Source organism: Acanthochromis polyacanthus, chromosome 6 (assembly GCF_021347895.1).
Source record: "Acanthochromis polyacanthus isolate Apoly-LR-REF ecotype Palm Island chromosome 6, KAUST_Apoly_ChrSc, whole genome shotgun sequence".
NCBI classification, from domain to species: Eukaryota; Metazoa; Chordata; class Actinopteri; family Pomacentridae; genus Acanthochromis; species Acanthochromis polyacanthus.
In genome coordinates, this window is record NC_067118.1 from 41,544,839 (window position 1) to 41,557,019 (window position 12,181).

Consider the following 12,181-nt stretch of genomic DNA (forward strand, 5'->3'; position numbering starts at 1 on the left):
CCACCAAAATGCGCACGCCAATCACCCGCACCGATAGAGCAGCTCTTTCTGTGCGTAACGTTTTGGAAAATGTGGAAATGATCTTTAAGCGCCGTTTCCATTACATTTGTAATAGTAGCAGTGACGTTACAGCATATTCGTCTTTGTAGGATTATTAATAATTATAATGCACGTTCTTTTGCGTCTCATGTCCCTTTTGGCTTGTAAAGTGCGCAGTCTCCATGGAATAGCCCAAAACGGACGCATCGCGCGTGTAGAGAAACGGTTGCAGGCCTGCCAGCTCAGCCTGCCAAGACGTCATCGCTCCATCAAGAGAGAGGAGGGAAGGAATTTGAACCGAAGTGACGCAATGGTCCTTTACATGTATAAGCCGCCAAACAATTAGCTACACGTAAATAAAGAGGCCTCAGACATGCGTAAAGGGGAGCAGTGCGCACAGGGAGCTGCTCTGTCCAAACCGTACCAGATTAAAGAATAGGGCCCAAAATGATGAAGTAATACTGAATAACCTGCGTGTATTTCATTTAGTTGGCTGTTTGTGTCTGTTTGTTTGCCGTAACACTCTGCTGATGCGAATCCTCTTAGTCTCATTATGAGGCTTAAATAAAGTGAGAGGACCCTGTTGCAGCAGCGCACCTCTCCACCGGGAAGAGCCAGCGGTGCAGCCTCCCCGCGGCCCTTCCAGCGGTAAACAAAGGAGAGAGAGAGAGAGAAAACTCTGCAACCAAATCTCCAAAATGCGTGTTTTTTCCCCTCGTACTGCCGTACTGCGTTTCCACAAGCCCTTTAAAGGTCGACGTTTAAATGGCGCAGAAAAGTATTTCCCAACGGGCCAGGTCGGAGAGCAACAATTTCTTAGCGAGCGTAATCACAGTTAATTGCTGCTTTTAAAAAAAGGTGTTGCACCATGTGAAATCATTTGTCCAAAGCCCGATGTGCAGGAAATATTGAGAGGCCTGAAACTGTTCTGGCGGTTGATGGAAATAATTCCAACAAACTGGAGAAAGTTCTGCTGAGTGTCTGTTTTTTTGTTTTTTTTCTGGATGAGGTATCGATAAAAGCGAATCGATGAAGACAATGGATTGTCGTCACGCTCCCACGGTTCCTTCAGACACCGAAGGAATAAACAAAACCTTGTGCACCTCTGTTATCGCATCATTTATTATTTGTTTATCGACCTGTTTCCGTCTGTGCGTCTCTGCGAGGCCTCGGAGCCTGTGGAGTTTGTGTCTTTCAAAAAGAAACCTCTTGATGTGTTTAAAGGATTTTGTTTTTTCTGCAGGAAGACAATGCTCTAGGTGTGTGACAAGGGTGGCCACGTCTCCACACTAAACACTTCCTATATAGGTATGAAAACACACAATCCTGCCCAAGCAATAATACGAAACCTTCTCTCCTTATGATGCAGGAAAACTCCCAAACATGCAGCTAATGTATGCTAATTACTGCTGATTATTATTGACTAATGATCGTTCATTTCATTCCAACTCCTGGAATGCATCCCACGGCAGTTTCTCTCCAATAGAGACTGGAGACGTGTTTGATGAGCTCAAGTCTTTATTCAAATCAATTTGTTCTTCATCATGTGCATTAGAATGAGCAACAAAGTAGATGTCAGGCGGAGTTATTATGGGAGTGACGTGCAAAATAATAACAAAAGAAATAATAATAATAATAATAGTCTGTGCATGGATTTGCACTGTGATCGCGTCCAGGGAACTGATCCCTCCCCTCTCCCAGCAGACTGCAGTCGCTCCATCACCACCAATGTTAATAGGCTCCAACATAGAGCCGCCTTTATTCAGCTAAACTAGACGGAACCATTCCCACATGACATGTAGGCTAAAGGCCCAGGCACCGCAGGAATAACGAGCAGCTACCACCAGGGATTCTGTTACAATTAAAAAATAAATGTAAAAAGAAAAAGTTAACATGCACTAATTCTATCAAAACTCAATTGTTTTTTTAAAAAAATGTTGGTCATATTTTGGTTCATAACAAAGAAATATTAAAATTGGATATTGGTCATTAGTTTTATATCATTATTATTGTTATACTATAAATATGACTAGTAATTATTGTAGATATAAATAAAAAATATACGATGCAAATATGAAATTATGCAAAAAATACTGCAGTAAAATTCTATCATGTAATAAAATGTTGGCAGTTTGTCACATAAAACCACGGCCGAGATTACAGCTCCACTCTTATTATACAAAGTAAATAAAACAAAATGATTCGAATTCTATAGGATACGATATTCCCCGTTTGAATTGATTCATTTTTCGTTAATAGAAATCTAAAATATAGATATATATGCATTACCTCGTCGTCCTTCAAGCTACGCACCGAAGCTCTGGATGTACCGGTTTACCGTAAAGTCTCCTCCCGCCTGCAGCAAACAAACAACAGGTGCAAAGCAAGAGTCACAGCTGCAACGAGAGGAAACGCTGCAAATTCATCCACCTTCGCTCAGGTGACACGACGTGCGCGTGTACAGTGTTGCATAAAAACTGTCCGAGAAATTTAAAAAAAACGCTGCAAATTACAAATGTGAACGGAAAGAAAGAAGGTAATAATAATACAATAATAATAATATAATAAAACGCCTCGTCTTCTCCCACCACGGTTGTGACTGCTGGTGGAGGCTCCATGCATGCGTCAAACAGCTGCTGGCCCTGCTTGTCCTGAGAGCAACAAGGATTACGCACACACACACACTCACACACACTCACAAAGCCAAATCATAGCCTGTAAAGTTGTAACAACAATCGAGCCTTGAACCTGTTTACGCCTGCATGTGAATTAATGAAGTTAAAAATAACCCCTCTGCAACTGGAGCACTTTTGGCACCGCGCGTAATGAGATGCGTAAAAGGAGCAATTACGCACAAAGTTTCTGCAAATCTATGAATTGAAAAAGAGATCAAATGTCACATTTATAGCAACCATTCGCATGCAGATAAAACATAACAAATAATGCATTAATAAGAATACAAATAATCATAGCAGGATGGCGTTAATAATCAAATAATTCATGTGTTTACATTCTAGCTAGACCTTGACCTCCACCACCATACCTCAGTGCGTCCACCGCTGTGTTGGAGAAAACCAAGTAGTCGCTGTTAAAGGGGTAAAAAAAAAAAATCCAAGAGGCTGCTGGCAAGCTCTGAATGGGGCGGGTGGGGGTGGAAGAGGAGGAGGTGGTGGTGGTGTAAGGGTGAGAAGGGGGACGAGGGTGAGGGGATGGTGGAGGGGGGAGGGAGGGAGGGAAGGTGAGACGGTGAGGAGAGAGCAGGAGGAGGAGGAGGAAGAGGAGGAGGAGGGGAAGAGATAAGTGATCTAAAGGGGAGACGATAGGACAAAAAAAGTGATGATGATGAATACATTGGAAAGTTTTTGGCCCCGGCGAGGGTGTCAGATTGAATGGCCTGTGCGCATGTGCGAAGGTGTCCAAACTGACAATGCTGGTGAGATGAAGATAGTGTTGTTGCTGCTTCTGGGCTCACGGAGGACGACGAGAGGAATCTACAAGCCGACAAGATGAGATCCAAGGCGAGGGCGAGAAAACTGGCCAAAAGTAGGTCTTATATTTTTTCCCCAAACCTCTCTTACTGATCGCTTTCTGCCGCCGCCGGGGCTCCAAACTCCCGGCTCCGTTTGTAGATGTCCAATGCGTCCTTGTCACACATATGCCATATCCTTAAGAGAGGATGGGGCGACTCTTTGTCAACTTTTCAGCCAGAAAACGCGTCCTGCTTGCCGCTGCTGTGCCTCGGTTTCCCCCTCTCTCTCTCCCCGTGTGTGTCTTGCATGCTGCGGTTCTTAGCGTCGCTGGTTTCCAGTGTCAAGAAAAGTTTCATGTGTGATGAGAAACGCCGCTGGTGCTTTTAGTTGCTCCTGTGATAACAACGCCGTCCAAAAGCGAGGGAAAAAACGTTGTATTTTGCAGCTTTTTGCGCTTGTCGGTGGGTCGTTACAGTGGAGACGCAGGATTCCTTTTCCTGAAGGTAGTAAGAAAGTTTTCGAAATGGATAGCAACTTTTTTTAAATATAGAGCCGTTCCAAGTCTTGTGAAATAATATTCCGGCTTTTGAAATAGTGGGCGCTGTGGCACTGCTCTGCTTCACAGCGAGCAGGGAGCACTCTTTTTCTTTACTCGCCTGCAAACGGAGACGCCGAGATGTGAATTTTTTTTTTGTGAGGAAAGAAAGAGCAATATTTTCATGCGTTGGGGTTTTCTTTTTTCCTCTTGCATTCGATTCCTTGCTGAGTTCTCAAGAAGCTCTCCGGGCCAAATTAGTTTTGTCCCGTGGCCACCGGCACCGGACTGCTGCAGACTGGTTCCTCCTCGAGGGAATGCCAATCAATAATGTGTCTCCAAAGCGCCCATACTGCTGCTTTAGTGGACTGCTGCTCGCGTCACACGGAAAAATTCATGTATTCAGTGTTTGTGTACTCGAGCAGCTTGTTGTTGGAAATGGACCGTGTTTATTGTTTGGCATTTGTTTATTATCGATGGGTTGATTTCTGAATTTATTTCCTTTATTATTGTAATTTCTGCCTTTCCCCCTCCCTCTCCTGCATGGTTGCTTTCTGCGGCCTCTTCACGTGGATCAGCCTTTATCCAGAATTCATTTTTGAAAAGATTTAAGAGGATTTTCTGCAGGCCTGTTTGTGTTTTCATTTTTGTTACTTTTATTCCATCCTCGATGACTTTCGATGTGGAGTTTTGCGGGGGGAATAAAAATGGCAGAGCTTAACAACAATACACACTCAGCTTTCTTTTTATTTCCCCTGCATAAATTAATATATATTTTTTAAATCTTGCTTTTGTTTTCTGTGCTGCTTGATTGCATGTCCAGGACAGTGCAGGAACTTTCCTAACTTTGGCCTTGTTAATTGAACCTCGACCTCCAGGCTGTTTGAAAAGTAAATTTAGGTGAAATAAATTTGACACAAAATCAGAAAACGCGTTTATTTAAACTGAGCTTTTCTCACTTATAATGCAACGTAGAAAAAATAAATAAATTGCATTTCATGGGATTATTTTGGAGGATTTCAGCGCCTATTCATAGAAATGTAAATGAATAAAAATACTACTTGTTTTTTCTTCTGTTTTTCTTTTTCTGCTGTTATGTTTTTGCTATTATCCCACTCCGTTGCTCCTGGATGTTCTGCATGTTTGGTGCACAAGGATCCAGTTTTTTTTTTTTTTTTAATGCAGAAAGAAAATGGAGGAGACGCTAATTGAGCTACTTTGGTGAAATACTTGAACGTGTGGAGGAGGCAGCTCCGTGCCAGTAATTGCACTTGGTCTTGATCTCCAAACAGCCCTGATGGTCTGTTGATCCGGGCGCTAATGGACACAAATACCTGGCTTTGGAGCTCTCCAGGCCGGGCACCGGTGGCTGCCCTCACAGGCCTCCGGATCTGTTGTGTTGCAGCGCTAGGAAAAGCAGAGCAGGACAGCAGCGTGAAAAATATCTTGTTCTTGTCAACATTCAAAACATGGAGTCCCCACAACGTTTGAATACGACGCGTGGGAGTGTGTTCCACTTTTTTTTCGTCCTCCTTTATTTCCTGATGCTTTGGTAAAATGCTCCTCTGTACAGCTCAGGCCCACAGCTAAATATGCAGCAGAAGCTTTTATCATTTTTATTTTTAACCCTCGTGTTATAATTAATTAATGTATACATTTTTTGCCCACTGACTTTGTGCGTAAAGGCCACGACACGAGGAACTTTTGGCTCCACAGTTATGCAGAATATGAATCTGTGTGTGTGTGTGTGTGTGAGTGTGTGTGCGCATTAATCACTAATAATTTTGGTCTGTTTACATGTGGGTCAGCTTTGGAAATAAAGCAATTTCTCAGAATTTTTTGTTTAAACATTTCTCTTTTTTACATTTTTTTCTTGCTAAATTTAACACTTTAATTTAGGAAGTAATTTGCCAGTTCAATTAATTAACTGGATTTTGCGCAGATGTTGTTTTTTAAATAAAATGAACAAATCCGGTGACACTTCTTATTTTACCCAAGTATGACATGGCTTCTTGTTATCTTTTAAAAGAAATATCACCTAAAAAAAAAATCGATACAGGCAATCTAGCGAGGAATAAAGAACCGAAGTGACAATATAATTGCTTTTGGCACCTTGAAAGTTCAGTGCTCGCAGTGCAGTTTGTATTTACCATATGTGTGTGTGTGTGTGTGTGTGTGTGTGTCTACACAGGGCTGATTGTGTTTGAAAAGTTGCACACCTTGCGGCTGTTTTATTGTGGTATTTCTGTGCAGCTTTTTTCTTCTTTGCTTTTTTTTTTTTTTTTTTAAATGCGTTTGGATCAATTAAGACTTCCGGTTAAGTGAGCGTAGATTTATTTCTTCGGTATTTGTTTTTAATTTTTCGTGCACAGGTGAGACAAACGGACACACTCCTGCGCACTTACACCCGCGCCATAACCTTAGCACGGAAATATAATTAAAGCAGAAACATGTCACAGCCCCCCCCCCCCCCCCTCCTCAGAGGGGAAAAAAAACAGAAATGTTGTTATTGATCTGCTGCACTTATTTTCATCCTCCTGCATTATCAGGTCAGCAGGAAAGAAAAGGAAGTGAAAGAAACCCGTTTTTGAAAATATATTTTGTTGTTTTTGTTGTTGTTTTTGTTGTTGTGCCCCCCTCCTCACCCCCTTGTTGGTCTCTCCAGACACACCAAACACAATTTCTGACACTTTTTCCTTCCCTCACACACCCCGCTCTGTGTGTCTGTGTCAATTGCCAGACATCCTATTGATCCTCGTGTTAAAGGCCCCCTTATTAGATGGACTCCCAGTCATGAACTTGGCCTGGCTCAACGGCTTCTGATGTTTTGACAGAAGTAATAAAACCCAACCCATAACACTTTAAAACCAACAATGGTAGCTATGTTGAACTTCTGGCTAAACGTTCAGGGTCCCGTGCAGGCTGCAGTGTGTCAGTGCTGTGCAGCTGTAATGTGTGTCAGATAGCACTCCTTCATGTTCACAGATTAGAGCCTGCGCATAAAATTGATAGGATCATCAAACGAGGAGGGGATAATGTGTAATGTAGTGGTGGGTGCTTTTTCTTTCTTTTCTTTTTGTTCTTTTTTTCAAATGAAAGTGTAACGAAAGTTGCTTTTATTTTGAAATCAGACCATGAGTGAGCCAATGCAGCTAGCAGGATGTCACAGAAAACTGACTTTTAATTGTGTTTTTTTAAATGTGTTATTAACTGATGAGGATTTGTGATTAGTCTGCATGTAGTTGTCGTATGTTTTTTGAATGTCTGTCGTGCTGCACCTTCTGGAAAACAAAAATACCTGTGAGATCCTCCAGACCTTTCATAGATAAAACAGGGTGGGAAATTTGAGACTCCTGTGGTTCCTTAGAGCCCATTTGCATTCATGTGTGATGATGTGAATGATCTTTGCAGCAGGCTGATTCACTTTTTGAGTTTTACATGCCTAAAGCGACCGTCTCTGAGCGCTGTGATGGTCAGCATTAATCCTTTCTCACAAAAAGCGAAGCCACCTGGCTGACGGTGAAATATGCGGAGAAACAGGCATGTTTTATTTTGCTAACTGTACGAGAAATATCATTGGCCACTGCAGTGACATGCAAAAGCAGGTTTTTGATGCAGAAACACTTCATTTCCTCTCTTTCTCGTGGTACTGGGGGTTGTGATCTGAGCATTTGGACCGATTTTGGGACCATTTGTGTCAATTTTTGAAGGATTGAAAAATTGTGTAGCCTAACTAATTGCATCAGTCCACACTTGGCAAGCTCCACGTTTGCTCCATAAGTAGTTGATTATGGAAGTTTGTTGGATGTCGGTTCCACGTCCCAGTGTGTGCACATGTAGGGTGCAGCTGTGGGCAGCAAGTACTCATATTTACTTCATTTTATTTTCATTCTTCTCCATGTGTGTTTGGTTTAATATTTTAGTGCTGCAAAATATAAGATAAACGTCCTCTCAGACTGTATTAATTGGAACAGAAAAGATTTTACAGGGGAATAAGGTTGAAGAGGTTTCATTCTATTATTTGTAGCAATAATCTGTTGCAGAGGACGTTACTTTGGCTAAAACTGGGGCAATATTTTAGTCATGGCTGTGGTTCATTCAGCATCGAGACGCTGCCTGGTGCAGTCACATGTGGTAAACATTTGATTCACATAATATGATACAAATAAAGATGCATGGCTTTTTGTAACCATATCTTCCAGTGTGCTGTGAGGGCAGATTCTCGAGCAGTTTTCCTTCCAGTAAACCGTTCACAGTGTGTCTCAGTTCTGCTTACTCATCCTAAATCTCTGGAGCAGTCGGCCCATAAAGAAAACCTCTCTGATCTCTTCCACCTGTGCAGAGAATAAACAGAAGAGCAAATTAAGGAGCTGGTTGAGCTGAGATTTACCGAAGCTCTACAGCTTTGCACAGGGACGATTAATATATTGAAGGATGGTTCAATTGGAACATTACAGTTATTTGTCTAAACAGTCTGCTTTACGACTGTTCTGCTGCCAGCTTCTAAATGTTTTCTTTCACTATCTTTGACTCCTCCTCCTCCTCCTCCCCCTGCTGAACGTGGGGTGAGTCGCTCTTTTATCTCCAGGGAAATGCTTTTATTGTTATTCAGTCAGTTAGTGCTGTAATTGTGCTGCTGCTGCTGTTTTGGCCAAGTGTCCACTGGAAAAGAGATGTCAGAGAGTCTAATCTCATCAAGTGCAGAGGCCATAAAATGCCAAAAATAAGGCGAACGCTGAAATGACTCTTAAATTAATCTTTTCATGAAAGCCCCTACAATTATGAGGTTGGAATTACTCATTTGTCGTCCTCGTTTTGTTTCTTACGTCCATATGTTGGCCTACAATCACCCTCCATTGCAGCACCTTAAAGGCATCTTGGATTATTTATTTTTTTTCAGTTTCTCACCTAGAGTAAAAATGTACAGTTCCAGTATTTCCCTCTGCATGCAGGAAACAGAAACGACGACGGAGCGTTTGGTTTTTAGAGTAAGCAGAAACGACTCCAGCTGCAGTTTAGCAGAATTATGAAGTCACGGTGACTCGTCAGTGCCGACCGAGTCTCACTGAAGGATTCAAAACATTCGGCTGCCTTTTCATGCTCCCCTCCTTGCTCATGCACACGTTGAAACCACACTGGCACACACACACACACACACACACACACACACACACACACACACACACACACACACACACACACACACACACACACACACACCTCAGCGGTGACAGATTTTTTGTGCATTGGTATGATTTAACCCCAATCAATCACAAACTAGAAAGGTTGAGTGTAAATGTCATCCAAACAGCAGGAGCTGGCACTGTTGGCCGGCTAAATGTGTGCGAGTGTGCGCACCGTTTTGTACGGTTGTTGGAGGTCCTGTCACTGTTTGGAGCTTTGACCTTGGCCAAGTCTGGCACAGCGATGGGTGGGCACCTGGACACACGCAGGCACTCTCACTCCGACAACACACACACACACACACACACTACAGCCCCACTGCTTCCTGCCTGGTCTCATGCTGGCTAAGTCAAATTTTGAGTTGACATACAAATACCACTGCATTAAGCTCTTACACATGGCTCTAAATCCCATTCATTCCACTGATACGTTGACCTCACATTATCCAGTTGGCAAAAAAAAAAACAAAAAAAAAAAAGAGAGAGAGAGAAAAAAACTCTTTCCCGCCTCGCAGCGTGACTTCATCCGCCATGTTTGGGAAAAACACAGCAGCCTCCCGATCACTTTGGAGACTTTGACATGCCTGAGAGAGCTGAAGATATATCGCTGATGTTTTCTTTTTTAGCAGCCCCCTGTTTTTCGTCTCTCCTCGTGCCCTTTGTTTTCAGCCTGCAGACTGAACGGGGGTGGGGGGGTGGGGGGGTCTTGTTAAAAATAGCCGAACAAAATTCAAAGAACGGTATGCGTTGCTGAGAGGAGGAGGGGAGGGGGGGGGTTGAAAAATACAAAGCTATTACACTGAAGTTAAATGCATTTTGCCCTGCTGGGTTCTGTCCAGACGCTTCCATCCAGCCTCCTGCTCATCCCATAGGAAATACCTCATCTTTACTTCTGCTGATTAACACTGACTGATTGTCTCTATGTGTGTCTGCTGTGATTGTGCACCACCCGCTGTTAAACAGTGTGCGTTGTTTGCAAAACAAGGGGGCAAACGTGTCGAGTCCCCAATTAGCGCGTTCTCATGATTCCCCCCCTTGCATTGTGATATCCCAGCATTGTGACCAGTCTTATCTGGGTCTAATCCTGATTTGTTTGGTGTTAACTCGCTCGCTTTCTCCCTCTGTTTCTCACTTCTTGTTTGATTTGTTTCTTTACTCCGTTCCTTTCGCCGAACTTTCTGTCCTTTCTCCTTCATTCACTCCATGTTCTCCGATCTCACGTGGAGATGCGGCTTATCATAAAATGTGGAAGAAAAATATAGATTCTTCATGAGCTGCAGCTTTCTTTGTGATGTTCTGTGGTGAAGAATTAGTATGAGGAAGTTCTAATGAAAATGGACCCCAAAACACCTTTTTGTTTGACATATATGCAGACGTTTAGGCTTAAGTTTGATATGTTTTGCTTGTACTTCTGTGCACAAATGCTGTATACGTTACAGTTCAAACGTGTGGGGCCACCCAGACTGTTTCACGTTTTCCATAAAAAGTCACACTTTTATAAAACATAAGTGCACAAGGGTTTTCTAATCATCAATGAGCCTTTCAACACCATTAGCTAACACAATGTAGCATTAGAACACAGGAGTGATGGTTGCTGGAAATGTTCCTCTGTACCCCTATGGAGATATTCCATTAAACATTTCCAGCTACAATAGTCATTTACCACATTAACAATGTCTACACTGGATTTATCATTCATTTAATGTTATCTTCATTGAAAAAAAATGCTTTTCTTTCAAAATTAAGGACGTCTCTAAGTGACCCGAGGTGGTCTGGGTGTTGTTGGGTTGAGGCTAAAATTTCTCAGAAGCACCAAAGTCGAGGTTCCAAATGAGGCTTAGTTCATCCCAGAAGTGCATTAGTGTGTTTTAAAGGCATTATGGAGGATGTTTTTTTTTGTTTAATTTGTCTGATTCACATAAAATGAATATACTGACCTTTAGTGGACTTGTATGTATGGGCTCTAAAAGAATAAAAAATTAAAAAAAATAACTGTGGACATGTCAGGACCTGAAAAACATCAGCCAATCAATGCGCTCGGACCGAGGCGTTTGGTTTGCTCCCTTTCCTGTCAATCAAAAATCTTCCGGCTCAGGCCTAGTTACGTAGATTACGTACGCCTTGGACTTACGTGTTTTCTGTATGTGTTGCTTTGGTATAGCTTCGTAGTTAGCTGGTGACTTGTTTTGCTCATCTTTTTTACATAATGGCAGATAAAGATCCAGGGGGACCCAGCCGTAAAAGACAACTTCACGAGTCCTACGCAAGTTTCTGGAGGGGGGCGTTTCTTCGTAAATGTTAAGAGGGGGGAGGTTAGAGGGGGGTGAGGGAGAGGTTGTATGTGCGCATGCTACGGTCAAAGTCGTAGGAAATTAAATCTCCTCTAATGCCTTTAAGTCCTCCAGGTCGTGCTGCTTTATTTTACTGGTTCTTCTGTCATGAGACCACTAGTATGTATAAACGTGGAATCTTTCGAAAAACTCTTCCCAAGCACCTGAAAGGTCAACTCATGGCACAACGATGTGGCAATCTGCTTTTTCCTTTGGTTGCTCAGGACAATTTAATCTTGATTTTTTTTTGCCATATGTTGGATTTTTTTTAACTTTTGCATCCACCTCTGTTTATCTGGAGACACTTTAATCTTCTTAAATTAATCGCTCTTTATGAAACTGTCGCTATTCGACTCAACGGAACCTTAAAAGGCCAGATTACATTTATGAGGCTTTATTTTAATGGAAACATCTTCTAGTTTCTTAAAAAAATGTGTGTTCACTATGAGGCTGAAACCTACACTATGTTATTTTTGTCATTGTCTATATTATACACTACTGTTCAAAGGTTTGGGGTCACACAGGCCACTTTTATTCAACGTATTTGCACAAGGGTTTTCTAATCATCAGTTAGCCTTTCAACACCGTTAGCAAACACTCCTATGGAGATATTCCTTTAAAAAT

The 12,181-nt window shown here is 42.2% G+C and overlaps 1 protein-coding gene and 1 long non-coding RNA gene across 8 annotated transcripts in view; one reads left to right on the top strand and one right to left on the bottom strand.

The window, feature by feature from the left end:
* Positions 1 to 1,539: 1,539 nt before the first annotated feature.
* LOC110954348 (uncharacterized) lies at positions 1,540 to 5,164 on the bottom strand. The gene is made up of 4 exons (XR_002595920.2): positions 3,466 to 5,164; positions 3,083 to 3,171; positions 2,329 to 2,395; positions 1,540 to 1,891 (listed from the first exon to the last, which is right to left on the bottom strand). It is a non-coding gene; the product is annotated as an uncharacterized LOC110954348 (long non-coding RNA).
* prdm16 (PR domain containing 16) overlaps positions 3,242 to 12,181 on the top strand; it is a 201,483-nt gene continuing 192,543 nt past the window's right edge. For all 7 annotated transcript variants that reach the window (XM_051949247.1, XM_051949248.1, XM_051949250.1 and 4 more), the window contains exon 1: positions 3,242 to 3,582. In XM_051949247.1, coding sequence (XP_051805207.1) covers positions 3,546 to 3,582 — 37 coding nt within the window. In that variant the 5' untranslated portion in view covers positions 3,242 to 3,545. The remainder of the gene's footprint in view (positions 3,583 to 12,181) is intronic.